Raw genomic sequence first — 19537 nt, forward strand, 5'->3', positions numbered from 1 at the left:
CTTTAACTAGGGGAGTATATGAGACTGACTCCCTTTTGGAGCCAGCCTCTAGCGGCCAGTTGATGAATTGCAGTTTTAGTCACTTCTGTTTAGGCTTCACTAGAGAGACCGGAAGGCTGTCACTTGGTTGGCAGAGGCTATTTACACTAGCTCCACCCACAAACGTGTGATAGGGATGGTCACCACTATAAAAGACGACAGACAATTGACCTGGGTTCGAATCCGCCTTTTACCAAACTTTTCTCCCTTTTCAGATCTCATATCACATCGGAAAGGCATTTATTTACCAAAAAAATGAAGGAAATAATAAAAAAATTGAAAATACATTATCTGGTAGGGTTAGGCTAGGTGAATGGTGGGCTTTATTGTCCCAATAAGGTGGCCTCCTAATCTAAATTAAAATGATAATTTACACTCTATACGTTATTACTGCATACTGATTTATAATGTACTATAATACTAAGGTGCATATAAATGCCACTATTTGCAATAAGTAGTATAAATATCAGAAAATCCTATTTTAACCGTGTAGATAGAATCTATATCACTATCTGCCCTTGTATGCAGTGTAAATAGCATATTGTTAAAAATACTGTAGCGTAAAGTGTAGTGTACTGTTAGTTTAAATAGAATCTGTTACTATTTGCACTTAGTGTAAATAGCATTCCATCACTATTTGCACTTAGTGTAAATAGTATCTATCACTAAGAAAATATGCAATTTTCACTTAGTGCTATTTATTTATTGCTATTTGCACTATTTACACTCTCTTACGAAAGAGTAAATAGATGAAAAAGAAAACGCATAACAGTACATTAAATCCGGACTGAGATTAATATGAAAATCTCTCACTATTCTTGATTAAATCACTTTTAAAACTTTGATAAGAAGAAGAACTAACTTAACACAGTGAAGACTAGTCAATTTATACAATGTATGTAGCTTTTATTATTTATTGTAAATTGTAATTTTCCTATTCCTTGCAGTTAGTTTCTTATCCTTATTTCATCACTGTTTATTTATCTTCAGTGAGCCTGTTTTTTATGTCTCTGTTTAGGCTAAGTTTTATACTGACATTGGTGACAATGATTATTTAAATTCTATGATATCAAAGATTTTAATATTATAAAACACTTTTTAAAAGAAAAAAAATATTGTGATATATATTGTTATCGTGATATAAGATTTCAGTCATATCGCTTGATGTTACATGACAGAACAGCAGCAGGTGGCGGGATAGTCATCAACGTTCACTTTAAACTCATTTCCAAACACATAGTAAAAATTAGGCTTTCCTTTCCACATGTAGTTCACTTTGGTTATGGGAATGAGCTCGATCGTCTGCCTCTGAAACAGATCACATTACAGAAAGATTCAGCGTGATGGTTGTCTCTAGTTACAGACTGGTAATGATATAGCACAGTTTGTCATTTACATTGTTTTTTTATATACAAATATGCAAATTATAATTGAAAACTATGAATGGTAATAATCAAGTGATAAAAATGAAAATATTAAAAGGTCTGGAAGCACATAAACATATGAAGACAGTGGTACCTGTTGTAAAATGCGGGATGTTTGGGCATATTTCCCCTGATGTTCTCTTATTAAACGCTCAGAAGCTTGTGCAACAGAAACATCTGGAAAGCCCCTCACTGGATAGACCTACAGTAAACATAACCATCTGATAAACTTACACATTTCAACGAACCTCTCACTATATGCATGTTATGTTCGTACCATATACTGGGCGTCTTTAAAGAGCTCTTTCCCCGAAACCTCCTCCAGTTTATCCACTCTCAGACCACTTGAATCTTGCGCTACGAAATCATCCTTCTCTATGCTCCTGAAATAGTCCAAAAATAGCTTTTAATCAGGGATGCTGATTAACCGTCAATGGATAGAGTAAGTCAGCGATATTTATACTGTGGGATTGTTTACTAGATTGTGGTCCACCTGTGTTGATAAGGCTAAGTATCTGACGCGCTCCTCCCGAACCTTGTTAATGAAAACATCATTTATTATGTAATAATGACTTGATTTCTTTTTATTTCAAAGACGGGATGGGACGAGCTCGCTGCCGGCCGGCCGCCTGTGATGTGGAGGGGCGGCTGCCGTCCATGAGGGAGCGGAGGAGTCGGCACCGTTCGCCAGGGGGCCGGAGCCTGCTGCCATCCGCCAAGAATGGGGAGGAGCAGGGAACGGGGGACTCCTGCCGGCTGCCCAAAACCGAGCAGCAGTGCGTCTGGGAACCGGATTATTTTTTTTTTGGCTCCTTGTCTAGTCTGTCCTACCCCCAGGTTCCCGCAGGTCACCGTGAGCGGCCCCCCCCCCGGAGGGAAGGGGGGGGGGGGTAGAGTGCAGTCTCGTGGGTACCCCCCGGCCTGTGAGGGGCGATGGGTGTATGTGACGAGTGGGGCGGGCCGAGAGCCGTGGGAACAGGAGCGAGGCCGGTGGAGTGATTGGAAATGAGTGACATCTGCTCGACCCACCGGTCTCGAGTCCCACGGAGGAGATGGAAGGATATAAAACTGGAGCGACGACAGTGAAGGACGAGAGAGGACCAGGCCTGGGTTTTAGTTGTGTTTGCTTTTTATTTGAGCATGTCAGTCGTCCGTGAGGGGCTGACGCGCTGTTTTGTCTTTATTTTGTCATTAAAATGTCATTTGATTGTCTGCCGGTTACCGCCTCCTTCTTCCCGATGATTATGAAGTTTGTACACCGTTACACAAACCTCACTTCATAAACAGTGACTGAGTTAATATAGCAATAGCCAGGATGCCTGCCTTATTAATCATGAATGTTATATCATACAGATCGTACCATTTAACAATGAGGTTAATGAATACAAGCAGCTTTCCCTTTCCACGGCAGGTGTCACACTGGCAGGAGCCTCTGCTGCTACATGAAGTACAGCTGAAAGACACCAAACAAGTCAAAACTCAGAAATACCAAGCCCCCTTAAGGATTTAATCTGAATTCAACCCACAGTAGCCACAAAAGTTATAGGAATACAATATAAATTAATTTAATATATATATATATATATATATATATATATATATATATATATATATATATATATATATATATATATATATATATATATATATATATATATATATATATATAATGTATATGAATTAAATAAAGTAATTTAAGTATAGATAAAGTAAAGTAAGTTAAAAAAATCTTTTTTGTTTTTGTGAGAAACTTGTTTAATAGAAATGTCTTATTATATACAGCTATAAAGGACTTACTTTTCACGTCCGCGCCCATTGCAGTGCGTGCAGCTGTCATTAGAATTACGGTAACCAGAACCATTACACAGCCGACAGACTTTCTGCACATGGAAAACAATAGAAGACAAACAGGTCATATATATTAGGCTGTTTGTCATATGATGAAAAATTAAAAAACATTCTGTGGCTTGTTTGCACAATTCCAGTACAATTCAACTTGAATTGCTCTCCAGTCACCACACAAAGAGATACTTTTACTCAATACAGGTGCTTTATTTTTATTTGATAACAATGAAATGCCCGGCACGCAGCTGGTTCAGTCTGTGCTAGTCAAAATTTACTTACATTTCCAGCTCCAGCACAGGTGGTACAGGGGTTTCTTCCCATTCCCAGACACAAGTGACAGTTCTAGGGAGCAAACAGAATGCTCTAAAATATGATCTGACTAATTGAACATTTCTGGCAAGTTTACCTGCGGCAGGAAGCCAAAAAGCATTTGTACTTTAGAAAGTAAAACACTTTTTCAGCAGTCTTGGTTCCAGATTTATTTCTTTGTCCCAATTCATTATTCCCTTAGGGATTTTTAAAAGTCATTGTTAAACAGTTGTAAGTCATGAAAGCAAACCAGACCAGCCATGAGGTAAAAATCACAACATTAAAAAGTATTTTGAAAATGCAGAGAGACTATTAAATCATTCATAGTGCTTTATCTGAGAGGGTGTTTTTTTTTGGTACTATTTGTTGTAACGATTTCTTTGCAGAATCAGTAATGTAGCTCTTCACCATGAATTCTGGATTTGAACATGACTATTTAAAATATATGTATGTTAAAATAAGTTTCATACAAAATAATGCAAGCTGATGGCTTCAAAAGCATAAGCCATCGATTAACAACCTCATAGCTCATGGCACGTCTGACTTTAAAGTTTTCTATGTTATCATTTTAAATTCACTCGTAATGTGAAAATGAATATGACTTTGATTCCGGAACTCGACTGTTTTGCTTCACAAACAAAATAATTAAAATGAATGTTCTGGTGATCTTAAATATTAAATAAAATGACGTCACACCTTTTAGATAGAGTGACCATATGAATCGTTTATACGGGAAACGTCCCAGCCAGGATTTTAATATTGCCTAAAATATCCAGGTTTTGGCTATTTGCACTGTGCAGGTTGATCGTTGTGTAACATTCATGAGAGCTATATAGAGCAGAGCAAGACAGCTCCTTATGCTTTCGAATCGCTTTCACATGTTTGTTCATTCGTTTGACTTGAAGCATTGTGGTGCACTTTGTTGTTTTTTGGGATTTGTGCGAAGCGACCCTTCAAGTCAATCGAATGAACAAACACGTGCGCATATTTGCTTTGCTTTGATCGTTCCCTCTAGATCTCACCTTCTCACACGCAGCCCCACGATTGGTTGATTATGTACAATACCTGCATGTTATTGGTCAAGCTGCTCCTGATGTTTTAGGCATTATTCAAATCCTGGCTGGGACATGTCCCATATGAACTGCGCATATGGTCTCCCTACTTTTAGAATGTTTTGAGTTTTCATGCAGAAATGCTGAACAGTAGCCACTTTTCCACCATCAGGCCAAACCATTCGAATTCTTATCCATTCCATTCCATGCCAGTGCGATCAGATTCATCCCAGCTGGTATGGATTTGGTTTAATGGTCCACTGTGGGGCTGATAACAGCGCTCCAATACAAATTCATCAGTCGTTGCTTTGGTAACGCAAGTGTTAACATACCATACGAGATGTAAATAGCGACCATGTTATGGAGGATGATCAGATATTTCTATTTACTTTAGTCAAATGGTGCACTTGGTCAACTACAGAGAGAGAGAAAGAGAGAGAGAGAGAGGATGTCCCACGTCTGGCTGCCAAGGGGATGGAGGAGCTTGACAGGGTAAACAGTACGGACACTATGGAGTAGTTTTAGCAAGCTTACACTAACCGGGGCCTCTCAGTGCCACTACCAAAAACATGGACGTAGTGTCCGTGACGTCACCCATAGGTTTCCGAAGAGAGTTTTTGAAACCAAAAGTGGGCAGAGCGGGCCGTCGCCATCTTGGCAGCGTGTCACTGTGCGTCACTCTGGGGTAATCAAAAATAGGCAAAAAGGCGAGAGCTGGTTACAGAAACGTGACAGCGGTGACAGCAACGGCAATCCACCTGTCACTCAAGTGGCCACGCCCTTAATTATGCAGATCTTTAAGGCTTAATATCATTTAAACAGATGAGTTGTAAAAAATTCACCCCCCTCACAGTTGTCATAAAGAGTAAAATTACCTTTATAGACAAAAATAATTTTTTGCACCAGGCTGTAAAAGTTTTTTTCTGCTGTAAAGTTGAGCATTTTAACATTGGGAGTCTATGAAATTGACTTCCTTTTGCAGCCAGCCTCAAGAGGCCAGTTGATTAAAGTTTTAGTCACTTTCGTATTGGATTCACGAGAGAGAGCGGGAGGTTGCCGCTCGGCCACTATCCATTTGAGGTGAGAACACCGAAGGATACCGGTTCCACATGAAGGCTATATAATCTAGCGAATGTGCTGGGGGTTGCCAGGCCTGCAGCTCAACAAATATCTGTCAGCGAGGCACCACAAGCCAGCGCCCAGTAGGATGCAACACTCTTAAAAGAGTGAGCTTGCAACTCGAACGGGCAGGGCACACCCTGTGCCTGATAAGCCATGATGATGGCATCCAATGGACCATCCTCTGTTTAAAGACGCCTCTCCGCTTTTGCTGGCTTAAACAGAGAAAGAGCTAGTCAGTGGTCATAAAGCTTTGTGTCTGGTCAACGTAGCATCTTAATGCCCGGACAGGACAGATCAAAGCTAGGAATGGGTCTGTTTCCTCCAGGGGCAGCTCTTGCAGGCTTACCACCTGATCCCTGAAGGGAGTAGTGGGAACCTTGGGCACATAGCCGAGCCGGGGCCTCAGGATTACCTGGGAGTCAGCCGGCCCAAACTCTAGGCAAAAATCATCTAAAGAAAATGCGTGCAGGTTCTCTATAGTCCAGTGAAGGTAGGAGCAGAGTATTCAATGAAAGAAACTTTAGCTCGACTAAAAGCGTCAATTGGGCCCTGCTGTAGTGTTTTATGCACTAAAGACAGGTCCCAAGAGGGTATGTAGAGGGACTGTAGAGAATTTTACCCTCTGGTCCCCCTAAAGAACCTAATGACCAGGTCATGCTTACCTACCGACTTCCCTTCCACTGGGTCAAGGTTCATGATCATAGTCATCATAGTCATCATGGAGGGAGACAGCCTTTGCTCCAGCCCTTGCTGCAAAAAGGAAATCACGACCCTGATCAGGCATTGCCTGGGATCTTCTCTACGAGAAGAACACCACTTAATGAACAAGTTCCACTTCAAGGCGTAAAGACATAAAGACGGAGGGTCTCGTAGACAATTCTCTCATTGGAGTGATGGTGTCCACTACCTCTTAGGGGTAGGTCACCTAGAACGTCTGCTTCCCATCCAGGTCAGAGTGGGCCAATACGGCACCACAAGCAAGACCTGCTCCTCATGCTCCCTGACCTTGCACTGTGTCTTTGCAAGAAGTCTTACTGGGGGAAGCGCATACTCACGCAGGCCACGTGCCAGTTCATCTGTTCCGAGTGCTCCCTCGGTCAAGGAGTAGAACAACTGGCAGTGAGAGGTCTCTGGAGAGGCAAATAGGTCTATCTGAGCAGCTCAGAAACCAAAATTGATTCTCCAAATCAGCTGGACTCTCTGGGGATGGTGACGCTACTCATGCTACTCATGGTGATACTAGCATAGCTTGAGACAGCTCAACGGCCATATGGTTGAGCAGGCCTGGAATGCGAATGGCATGAAGTGACCTCAGAACCTTCTGACTCAGAGGAGGAGGTGGCAGGTGAGTTCTGACCTGCTATGGGATTGCCTAACTGCCTTTGTAGACAGGCTGGGTTGCACTAGCCAGGCACCCAGAAACCATGGGCTGGGCTGATTGGCTCCATAGATTTAAAGAAACTGCTTTCACGTTGATATTTTCAAGATTCTCCATCCGGCCCTCATTCAGTGGAGCGAGAGGTGCCTTACCATCCTCCAAAGAGCAGCTTCCTCCCTCTCACTTGCTGGAGCTGGGGTGGTGGCGGAAGCGGGGACCGCCCTCAGTGACGAGCAGGCTGGGGCGCTGCGGCCTGCAGACAAGTGGAGGCAGCAGCTACCCGCTGTAGGGTGTAAGGCAGATGCAGCTGTTCCATAGGCTATATAAGCATCGCCGCACATGCCAGAGTACCTAAAGTCCCAGGTGGGGAGGCATGGCTTGCCCTGCTGGGGGGAGGAGGTATTAGGACACTGCATCAAATCCGACTGCTCTACCAGGGGACCCCCATGTACCCCCTATCTGCACCACAGTCGTCAAGGGTGGTGAGGGAGGAGTAGCCCACCAGCCAGTTTCTGGCAGTAAAAGGTGCTGTCCACACCCTGGTGAGCTTGTCATGCACTTCCGGAAAGAAAGGCACAAGGGCGGGGCACTGAGAACCACATTCAGAAATGCCCAGGTGAAACGGCAGCCTGAAATGTGCAACCTGCTCAACTCTGAACAACCACCACTGAAATGTCGTACCGCCAACACCAGAAGCTTCCAATAGGGCATTGAACTCATAGTCACTTGAAACACTGGATGGAGAAGAATGATGTTATCGCTCAGCTCTGAACCAAAAAGCTGGTATGCATTGCACCTTCTGCCTTTTTATGCTCATGCTGTGATCATCCGCAGCTTGATGCAATAATTCCATAATTCGTTTAGTTTACACTCAAAGTAGATTGGTCTCTCAAAGTGAGATCGCAATTCATTGGTCACCAACTGAAAGGGAACTAGTGGGCAGACAACAATCAAGTGACTAATTCTGATAGGAGACATCACTACAGATATCCTACCAGCCAATTGTGCTCAGAATTGTAGGCTGAGAACAGTTTACAATTGTGCCATGCCATACCAAGCATAAGTGGAAATTTCTTAACATTCTTAGAACTGTTCAGTCAGACAGTGGAAAAGTGGTTAAAGTGTGTCGAATGTTAGTTCGTTTTTGTGGATCATGTGGTTAAAGGTCAAACCTTGACTGAGGAAGTATAGGGCACTTTAATGGTCTGCTTGTGCTCTTGAAAGAAGGCCGGAGATTGAGCTGTAATCTGCCACGGACCTGGAGCAGGCTGAACACCAGCATCCACAGGCTGACCTGAAATTTTATGCTTTTATTGATTACGAGCCACATTAAATGCAGGAAAATTAGGGATGCACGATAGGATTTTTTGGGGGCCTATAACTATACCGATTTTAGCAAACACTTATTGTCCGATTCCAATACAAATATTTGTCACTTCCTTACTTATTAGAAATTTTGGCATCAAAATAAATAGAATTTTAATCATGTTTTAAATCAGCAAAGTTTAAAAACACCTGCATTAAATTATACTAGCAGTTTTATTGCTGCATGCATCATGGATAGGATCCATTTAACATTCAGCAAGCCTACATAAATACAAAAGAACCAAGATACATATTAAATAAAAAGTACTTTTTAGGTAGTTTAACAGTTTTCAGGTACAGAAATGTATGAACTTTATTATGATTAATCTTCTAATTCGTTTTTTTGTAAGTTTAAATATGTATGAAATATCTTTTACTTAGGCAGGATTTTTTTAAGTGAAAAGTGAAAGTGACGTGACGCACACTTGGAAATTTTGCTCTGCATTTAACCCATCCAAAGTGTACACACACCGTGAACACACACACACATACACACACGTGAACACACACCCGGAACAGTCAGCAGCCATTTATGGTGCGGCGTCCAGGGAGCAGTTGGGGGTTCGGTGCCTTGCTCAAGGGCACCCTTAGGCCCAATCCCAATTATACCCCTTAGCCCTTCCCTTTCCCCTACCCCTTGGTTTTGCGCGTTCACGTGAAGGGGTAGGGGTGTCTCGATTCTCTTTTGGTTTGAGGGGTAGGGGTTAGGGGAAGGACCACATAGCCCTTCAAACAAAGATTTTTCGGGACCACACTTCAAACTAAGGGGTATGAATTATCTTGGCTGCCACAGCGAACAAAAAGACACATAAATGTAATCTTTTTTGTCATAAATAAAGATTTTAATGAAAAGTAATCAATTGTTTTATGTTAAATTCAATTGTGAGTTCATATTAACGGCCATGTTACTCAAAGAAATGTTAAGAAAAAAATCACTAATATTTGCTAACGTCATATCATTGCAGACTGCATGATAGTGCCACAGCATATGTCTGATCAGGGTGATAACTGCCATAGACATTGATAGGGGCTAATCCCCCCAATAATTAGAAATCGCAAAAAATAAAAAAATTAAATATTGCCTATTCGAGAGAGAACGAGAGCGAGAAAGAGAAATGGATGTTGCGTGTATTCGCGTCTGTGCGTTTATTTTTTTAGAGCGAGTTTACTTAAAAACAGCGATTGTATCCTCTCGTCGCTGGAAAATATAATGTAGCGATTCAGTATTTAAACTGTATTTAATAAAAGTCTTGGGGCAGCATTGACAAGTTTATTTTCTCCTGGATGTGTGAGCTGTGTGATTTATGATATGTGTGTGTGTCAGTAAGCAGCTCATTAATACAGAACAATAATTAAAAGATCTAATGCACACCAGCACACCAGTATATGTGTGTATTGTAAGAGGTAGATGACGAATGATGACATGTGATGGCATAGTAGTGGTGTCCCAATTCTTAGGGGAATATTTTCTCATCAATATCAACCCCTTGACACTCGGTTTCAAGGGACAAGGGGAAGGGGTAGGCGAAGGGGAAGGGGTATAAAACGGAATTGGGATCGGGCCTTAGTCATGGTATTGAGGGTGGAGAGAGCACTGTATATTCACCCCCCCCCTCACCTACACTACCTACAAGCCCGAGACTCGAACTTGCAACCTTTGAGAAGGCCACGACTTCCCCCTTTTGACAGGTTTTCTAGTCTACAGAGCTATATGGGTATTGAAAGCATGCAGTTCTTCTGACTTAAAGTTTGTCATTTATAAAGCACCCCCAGAAAAGGAATGATATATATATATTTGGGAAGTCGTGGCCTAATGGTTAGAGAGTCGGACTCCCAATCGAAAGGTTGTGAGTTTGAGTCCCGGGCCGGCAGGAATTGTGGGTGGGGGGAGTGCATGTACAGCTCTCTCTCCACCTTCAATACCACGACTTAGGTGTCCTTGAGCAAGGCACCAAACCCCCAACTGCTCCCCGGGCACCGCAGCATAAATTGCTGCCTACTGCTCCGGGTGTATGTTCACAGTGTGTGTGTGTGTGTGTGTTCACTGCTCTGTGTGTGTGCGCACTTCGGATGGGTTAAATGCAGAGCACAAATTCTGAGTATGGGTCACCATACTTGGCTGAATGTCACGTCACTTTCACTTTATTTGTATATATATATATATATATATATATATATATATATATATATATTTACTGTTAATTGAAATAAGTGATTTGTGCAATTCGCTGTAATGTTGATTATAATACAAGAGAAAGAGAGAGTTTAATGTGCACTTCTTGTGCTGTGTTTTGTTTAGTTCTTACAGTGATTTTTTTTTTAAATCTAAAATTTGATTTAGCCTAACCCTAAAGCAACAACAACAACAACAATAATAAAGTTACCACTGAAATATGTCTTGCAATATCCATGTGTGCAAAGGTTCTGCTTGACCCTCTTGTTCAGTATTCTCTGGGTATACATCAGTGCATTTCTAAGGATAATTTTCCTTCCTGGCATTTGTATCATGCAAGATTTGAATTTAGTGCAGGAATACAAGATTAAATTTGTATCCATTGTAAATGAAAGCAAGAGACAGCATGAAGTGTAAACATGGCCTATTTGACTTCTGGGTACCTGTGTAAGGCTCCTGACTCCATTCAGTAGATCTGGACTCCATGAACGTCTCCAAACGATACTGAGAACAGAAGCAACATTTAGTTCTATCAACCACATATCACTTCAAGTTTTAATGTACATCATCATTTGATGCTTCCGGACACATCATCAGTGATGTTTCTTGGCGTCATCAGGTGTTTCCAGTCTTTCAATAATCAGACACCATTTGCCCAGGTGACCCAGTCGGGATTGATCAAGTCCCAACTTGTGTCCAGGTACCACTACCCCACCCAAGGCTCTCCTCTCCTGAGTTGGTATCTGAGTTTGATCAGGGTTTGAACTAAACTCTGGGGGCAGAGGTCCTCTAGGACTGGATTTGAGGAACCCTGTGAAATGCTCTTTAGAACTTTGTCATGACACTTACGATAGCGCCCCTCACTCAGGGTTCTTAGACAGCTGCTAAGGATGTGATCCTGGGTTCCTCTCTTCAGGCACAGAGGGCAAATTGGTCACTCTATCTTCTCCCAGCAGAAAAGATTGATCAGGCTTGGTAGTACGTCATAGATGGCCTGTATTAAGAATTTTATTCAGTAGAGCTTAGATTTCAAGAGCTTGGACTAAGTAACTTTGAGTTCTACTACTTGTTCCCAACTTGCCCAGGCTTCCTGCTGGTGCATCCTAACAATCCTGCTGTCTTGCACTTCCTCAAAGGGGGGGTGAAATGCTATTTCATGCATACTGAGTTTTTTACACTGTTAAAGAGTTGGATTCCCATGCTAAACATGGACAAAGTTTCAAAAATTAAGTTGTACGTTTGAAGGAGTATTTTTGTTCCCAAAATACTCCTTCCAGTTTGTCACAAGTTTCGGAAAGTTTTTTTCGAGGATGGCTCTGTGTGACGTTAGATGGAGCAGAATTTCCTTATATGGGTCCTAGGGCACTTCTGCCGGAAGAGCGCGCGCTCCCGTATAGCGAGGCTGAGCACAGACATTTCACTGATCAGAGCGATTCACTGATCAGAGCGAGAGCGTCGCGAAAAGTCACAAAAGAAGTGTGTTTTTGGTTGCCAGGGCAAGACAACTCTGCACAGATTACCAAAAAAAACAGCATTAAGGGACCAGTGGATGGAGTTTATTTTTACAGAGCATCAACGGAGTTGTGCAAGTGTTTTTGTTTGTTCCCTGCATTTCGAAGATGCTTGTTTTACAAACAACGCCCAGTTTGACAACGGATTTGCGTATCGTTTATTTCTTAAAGATGATGCAATCCCAACGAAAAAGGGTCACGATCGTGTGTTGGAACCGCAGGCGGTGAGTAAAACTGCTTAAAATATCTCTGCCTCCTTGTTAGTGCGTCCCCTCCCATGCCGGAGACCCGGGTTCGAGCCCCGCTCGGAGCGAGTTGTTGCTGCTGCTGCTGCTCTCGTTCAGTTTCAGCCTCGGGATCTGATTCTGGATCATAAATAAACGGCTGAATCGGACTGTAAGCCATGGTTTGTTTTGGATGATGGTTTTTCCCTCACGGTAATGTCACAGTTTCCACATGCTCTCAACGCAAAAGCCTACTGGCGCTCGTGATTCTTTAGCTCCGCCCACACGTCACGGCTCCAGCCGCTCGTGTTTTTCCGGGAAAAATCGGTACAGACTATCTTTCTCTTATGAATATAATAAAACTACAGACTTTTTGGAATTATGAAGGATGCAGTACTACTCTATAGGTACTCAAGATTAACAGGATATTGAGTGAAAACGAGCATTTTACCCCCCCGTCAAGCAATGCTCTGACCTCATCCTGGAGCTGCGACCTCTTATCCATCCTCCTTGCCTTGCCATAGCATGATGCCGTGTTGCTGCTCAGGTCTGCGCTTCCTTCAACCACTGTGCCCACCAATGCCCTTTGTTCAGATGTGACTCCGCAACATCCACAGCCTCAGATAACTTCCATTTCAGCCCTGGCCTGACCTCAATCCCTGCCTGAGAGACTGTTGGGTCTGAAGACTCCTAGTATTGCAGCAACTACCTAGTGCAGATCACCATGAATTCTTTAAGGCTGGTGATGGGGAGTTTCAGCTTGTTGTTTTGCCCATATAAAGTGATACTGCTTAGGCTTCAGGGTGGTCCAAGCCATTTCTGTAAGAACCTGCTCATCCTCCTCCAGGATTTAAAATTATATGTCTTATACATTATATGCAAAAACGATGGCCATTGTCACGATCATTAGCTGGAGTTCCCATGAACTTCAATAGAGGGCACTCCACTCAGGGCCATTCCACCCATCAACCACCAGATGTCACCATTTCATCACTTAGACACTAGCACCGAACTACATCTCCCATGAGTCACTGCATCACAATCACCTTGCCACACCTGCAACTCATTCTTCAGTCAATTTCCTTGCCACACCTGCACCTCATTTACACACACATATAAGCAGTACACTCACTCCACCACATTGCGAAGTCTTGTTTAGCCTGTCTGACATTTCTGAGCGTTTTTCCTTGTGTTTGTTCCTGCCGTGCTTGACCTTTGCATTGTTTTATCGACTCTGATTCTCTGCTGCCTGCCCCGACATTCTGCTCATTTCTGTTATTGATCCTGGTTATACCTGACATACCTGATGCCGTTACTGATTATTGCCTGTCTGACCATTCTTAATAAAAGTTATGCATATAGATCCGAATGTCTCTGGCTCATCGTTACAGTCATAATGAAGATGATTTATTGTAGGTCTCACCCTGTAGGTATTAAAGGACTCCATATTGGTTATTACTCCCTCTCTGACGGGGGCAGAACTATAGCAGCACTTGCTGGAGACGTATGTTGCGAAAGCTTCACGTGCCCTGTCCTCTGAGATGGAGGGTATACTGATATCAAAGAGAAAATATCAATATGTTAGTGACTTTTGCACATGTCTAACATGGTATGTTGTGACATTTTTAGTACCTCCATGACCCTTTTTATGTGTTTTACTAAACTGACACACAACTGACATAGTTCAGAATAAGGTGAATCAGCAGAATTATATTAAAAAACTGTTATTGAAATGAAGAATGCCCATCTTCGTATAAACATTGCATATCATAGGTGAGTGTTTATAATTCAATGTGTGCATTAAGTGATAAAAAGCTCTTACTGCCAGACTGGTGGGCTGGGGGTCTGTGCAGGCACTGGCATCGGTACAGATGGCATGGGAGGTTGAAGATAGCCACCTTAGAAAACAGACACAAAACTAAGCTTATTCATGTATTTCTGTGCTTGAAACACTATAAGGTCTACTATTGCATTCAAGTCCTTTTGGAAAATTTGTATTTACGACGTAAGGTGTTTAAATCATTTTCTCAGACAAAGATGTCAATGTACCTATTCTACATAAAATTCAACAAGGTTTTGTCTGCATCTACAAAATGATGAAAAGAGAATGTGCATCTGTGTTTTTGCTTTTATATGTTTTTATAAAATTTCTGAAGGTGCTTTGAATTTAATTTTTATATATTATATGGTAACTGCACAATACTATGGTATTTTGTGCATGCATCTTGCACTAACATGCCCTCTATTCGGAAACCTGGGGCTTAAAGTTTTTCACTTGTAATTACTATTTTGTAGTGACATTTATGTGATTTCAACTTGTAAACATGACCTTTCAGACATAACTTGAATGCACCATAATTGCCCAGGCACATTTTCTCATGCTGAAGCGTTTTGTTAGATGCACTTGCATGCTTCTTACCGCCTCCGCCAGCCACTGTTCCTTCATATCCAGGGACTGTATCGAACATGTTTGCAGGGAGTGCAGCAGGTCCGTGCATGCTTGTTGCTGAATGGGATTTAAATGCACTGGATAGGTCAGTTTTTCACTGGATGTGCACCAATAAAGACATATTGTAACCATTCTGTTTCAAATATCACAAAAAAAGCACTATACGTTCTAACATTTATTTATTTATTGCACAGCTTCTGAAATACTTACTGTGATTTATGTGACCTGTGTTAAAATACCTTTGTGAAAAATCCATACGTTCTATAAATACATTCTATAAATAACCAGTTATTATTAGTATTTTTCTGCTTAGCCCACCTTCCCCCCAACATTTTTTTAAAACTATTGAAAATGGTATTCCATTGATTCTTGAGAAATGTATCGAGTGAGATTTATGCCAAAACCTCACACACACACAAAATGTGTTTTACTCACACCCAACAATTCACAAACAAACTCAGTGTGGTTTGCAAATACAAAACATCACTCACAAACTAATGCATTTTGTTCTGCAAATAAAAAACGTAGCTATCAAACAAATACAGTACGTTTTACATATACAAAGAAACATATATCTTCAATGACAAAAATATCTTCCAAGTACAAACTAAAATCTTTCAAGTACAAAACAAAATCCTTCAAGTACAAAACAAAATTCTACAAGTACGAAAAACTGTCACGTGACTTTTGGCACAAATTTTCCGCCTTGCTGATCCACACGCAAATGCCTTCAGATCCACACACATGCTAGTAAACGGTCATGTAATTCGCACTCCACAACAGCAGGTGGCGCTGTTAGCGACTTGCTTGGCGCCGCCACCGACATGGAAACAGGAGAGAACAAGAAACGCTAGCGTAAGGGACGTTTTGAACACGATGAGCGGCCAACAGGTGAGTTTCCAGTCATTGCTGGTGAAAAATCAGCCTGAAGGGGTTGTTATTCGCTATAACAACCGCCTCGCTATACATGATCCCACTTATTAAATTGCTACCTACAAAATAAATAAATAATTTGACAAAATTTATTGATTTTAAAAACGATTGTATTGCTTCCGCTAAAGAAAATAGTCCGTTCCGCGTCCATATCAACGGTCTGTTTATCATGGCAAGGGTGTTTAGACCTCCAAATCAACCCTGGTCTTCTCCTGCTAGTGTCTAATAGAATATAGAGGCTTTGTTCCATGTCAAATCAGTCAGAATCCAGGAAAGTGGTTGCAGCAACATCTCAGATGAAGAGTTTTTCTATATTATATTTGGGTCCCAAAACCAAGGCCTGTAAAAATATTCATATTTTTTGTCAGTCCTTGAGATTGTCATTTTTATAGCATCAAAAACACTATCAGAGAACCATGTTTGGGCATTAATATCTTAAAGTGTTATTCATAGCCTCACCGAACTTTGCAGGATGGAAGACAAACATGTTCTTATTATAACTGAACCAAAGTTTGTACTGCATATCTATTGAGATTCTACAAGGCCCTAGACTTGGGTAAATGGCTAAACCCCTGATACTGAGGGTATTATAAACTCATTTTCTGCATCCATATCATACCAGCAGGCTGTCAGCATACATGGGTGCTGCATTTTTTTAAAGCTGAAAATTAGGACATAACCTGCTTGTTAATAACCCTTAACCCTTGCTAAAAAGAACTATACGTATGAAGTAGGTGCAAAGATTTTATTTGAATTAAAGTATATTCAATCAGTAAGAATAAACTTGGCAATGGGTTTGGCACTGGTCCTTGAGGGAGGTTCAAGGAGGGGTATATATAAATACACACAACTTTTTAATTCTAATTTTTTCTAGAAATAGACTATTTTTCCACAAACTTCTTTATAAATTTTACCAAAAAATGCATCCCATTGACATTAATTTGAACATACATTGACAAAGAAAGTAATGTTATTCAGTCTCAGAATTAATATTGTGTATTTCTGGAGTTTGTTACAAAATGTTATCAAATGTGGTCCGGGTCCTTGATGTAAAAATGTTTGAGAACCACATAAACACTTTACATGTCTTTTCAGGTATTGTACCTACCACATTTGGACTGGGAGGACAGTGGCCTGCCTGATGTGACTGTTCCTGAGATGGGCGATGTACTGAGTGATGAACAAATGGCAGCACTAAGGGCAGCCATAAATCCCCTGGGACACTCCCAATCACATGGCTCAGACATCTACCTACTTACTGTGGAGTATGTCCAGCACTTACTAGGCTTACCGTAAAATGTACTCAGCAAAGGACCTGATTCAATGATAATGCAGCACAAATACAAAAAGAACACTTATTTACAGAACAGTGCCCCTGCTAATAACTGGTTTGTAAGATGTTACAGTTACACAAATAAATATTTCTGAATCAGTGAGGTGGTCTAATGTTTGATTTTTCTCTGTTTAATCAAATCAGACCAGCAGACATGCCCCATGTTAGGACTGCCAGCGGCAGCAGGAAGAATAGCTTTCCTCAAGCAGTGCTAGCAGCGGACTTTAAGACTTTCTGCTCTCTTAATGTTGTAATGAATGTTCAAACCAAACACATGTAGATTGTATTTTTTTTTATTGTAGTGTGAATACAATCTTAAAACATCTGGGGGGTTGGAACAACCAAAAAAAAAATAAAATAAAAAATCTTTCTCTTTTTTTTTATTTTTTTTTTTACTATGGGGACCTGGTTTTCTCTTTCTTATGGGGCGGTCACACTGCACTTTTCTCTCCATTGACTTCCATTCATACGCATGCCAATGCGTCAGACCGGAAACGCAAGCTCATGCGAAAAATTCCGCATTTTGCTGCGTTCCAAAGTTCAAGTTTGGTGAACTCTGACCTGCGAATTCGCATCACGTGAAGATGTGGGACCAGTAGAAGATCGTTACGTCACTGCGTGACCTCTCTGTAGAGAAATTCAAAAATGAAGGAAGCGCTATATAACTTTAGTTGTAGCGCAGCGTCCTATTTTATATAATACAGATTTAAAAGATTATAAAAAATAAAATAAAGTATCTGCATGGTTTGTAGTGTCAACAGGAACAGATGATACATTTGAATGTGGATGTTTTATCATTTTTTATTGCTTAGGGTGTATATATTTATAAAGAGAGAGAGAGATGGGGAGTACAATATAATAAGACGCTTTCGACGCCGTCGCAAAAGACACAGTACAAGCACATATTAATCCATGTTGTGATAATTGAGGAAAGACCGTTTTATTGCTCCCGCCCATATTCGCAGCGGTGTCCGAAATATTTTCGCACGTTTAAAGTCTAGTGTGTCCGCGCCTTTAACCAACATGTGCAGCTCTGTGAGAGCATCTAAAATGCCTTTTGGGATGAGAACCTGGTTAGAGGCAGCACTAAATAGAACAGCCTCCTGAAAACACACAAATTCAAGGTAATCCAGGTCAAGGGGTTGCTGACAGACAATATGCTGGAGCCGTGTGTGGATTCTCTCTAACATTGTTTGTGCAAGCAGTTCCTAGAGAGGGAAAAAGAGGAAAAATGGATGAGGTCAAAAACACTGGTGTAACTGAACATGACCAGTAAAATGACCAAAAACTACACTTTGGTTCATTCTTAATATCTTCATGACCATTAAATTTAAATTAAATTAACATTTAATTTAAATTAAATTCATGCATTTAGCAGACACTTTTATCCAAAGCGACTTACAGTGCAATCAGGCTATCAATTATTACATATCATTAGTGATAGAGACCTCAAATAATGACACATGATTATGATTACGATTAAGAAAATGTAATGATTGATATCACATGGATGCAGAAAATGAGTTTATAATACCCTCAGTATCAGGGGTTTAGCCATTTACCCAAGTCTAGGGCCTTGTAGAATCTCAATAGATATGCAGTACAAACTTTGGTTCAGTTATACTAAGAACATGTTTGTCTTCCATCCTGCAAAGTTCGGTGAGGCTATGAATAACACTTTAAGATATTAATGCCCAAACATGGTTCTCTGATAGTGTTTTTGATGCTATAAAAATGACAATCTCAAGGACTGACAAAAAATATGAATATTTTTACAGGCCTTGGTTTTGGGACCCAAATATAATATAGAAAAACTCTTCATCTGAGATGTTGCTGCGACCACTTTCCTGGATTCTGACTGATTTGACATGGAATAAAGCCTCTATATTCTATTAGACACTAGCAGGAGAAGACCAGGGTTGATTTGGAGGTCTAAACACCCTTGCCATGATAAACAGACCGTTGATATGGACGCGGAACGGACTATTTTCTTTAGCGGAAGCAATACAATCGTTTTTAAAATCAATAAATTTTGTCAAATTATTTATTTATTTTGTAGGTAGCAATGTAATAAGTGGGATCATGTATAGCGAGGCGGTTGTTATAGCGAATAACAACCCCTTCAGGCTGATTTTTCACCAGCAATGACTGGAAACTCACCTGTTGGCCGCTCATCGTGTTCAAAACGTCCCTTACGCTAGCGTTTCTTGTTCTCTCCTGTTTCCATGTCGGTGGCGGCGCCAAGCAAGTCCCAACAGCGCCACCCGCTGTTGTGGAGTGCGAATTACATGACCGTTTACTAGCATGTGTGTGGATCTGAAGGCATTTGCGTGTGGATCAGCAATGCGGAAAATTTGTGCCAAAAGTCGCGTGACAGTTT

General features: G+C 41.1%; 1 protein-coding gene and 1 long non-coding RNA gene across 2 annotated transcripts in view; both read right to left on the reverse strand.

Annotated features, from left to right (window-relative positions):
* LOC128018974 (protein SSUH2 homolog) overlaps positions 1-19537 on the reverse strand; it is a 29487-nt gene continuing 9950 nt past the window's right edge. Inside the window, exons 3-13 of the mRNA XM_052604906.1 lie at positions 14862-14948; positions 14265-14340; positions 13866-13995; positions 11151-11211; positions 8342-8463; positions 3588-3650; positions 3261-3343; positions 2824-2916; positions 1741-1846; positions 1558-1665; positions 1-1347 (exon numbers count right to left, since the gene is read on the reverse strand). Of these exons, the coding sequence (XP_052460866.1) occupies positions 1207-1347; positions 1558-1665; positions 1741-1846; positions 2824-2916; positions 3261-3343; positions 3588-3650; positions 8342-8463; positions 11151-11211; positions 13866-13995; positions 14265-14340; positions 14862-14948 (1070 nt within the window). The 3' untranslated portion in view covers positions 1-1206. The remainder of the gene's footprint in view (positions 1348-1557; positions 1666-1740; positions 1847-2823; positions 2917-3260; positions 3344-3587; positions 3651-8341; positions 8464-11150; positions 11212-13865; positions 13996-14264; positions 14341-14861; positions 14949-19537) is intronic.
* On the reverse strand, positions 17966-19364 carry LOC128018977 (uncharacterized). Its single transcript, XR_008185025.1, has 2 exons — positions 19318-19364; positions 17966-18365 (listed from the first exon to the last, which is right to left on the reverse strand). It is a non-coding gene; the product is annotated as an uncharacterized LOC128018977 (long non-coding RNA).

This window comes from Carassius gibelio, chromosome A8 (assembly GCF_023724105.1).
Source record: "Carassius gibelio isolate Cgi1373 ecotype wild population from Czech Republic chromosome A8, carGib1.2-hapl.c, whole genome shotgun sequence".
Classification (NCBI taxonomy): Eukaryota; Metazoa; Chordata; class Actinopteri; order Cypriniformes; family Cyprinidae; genus Carassius; species Carassius gibelio.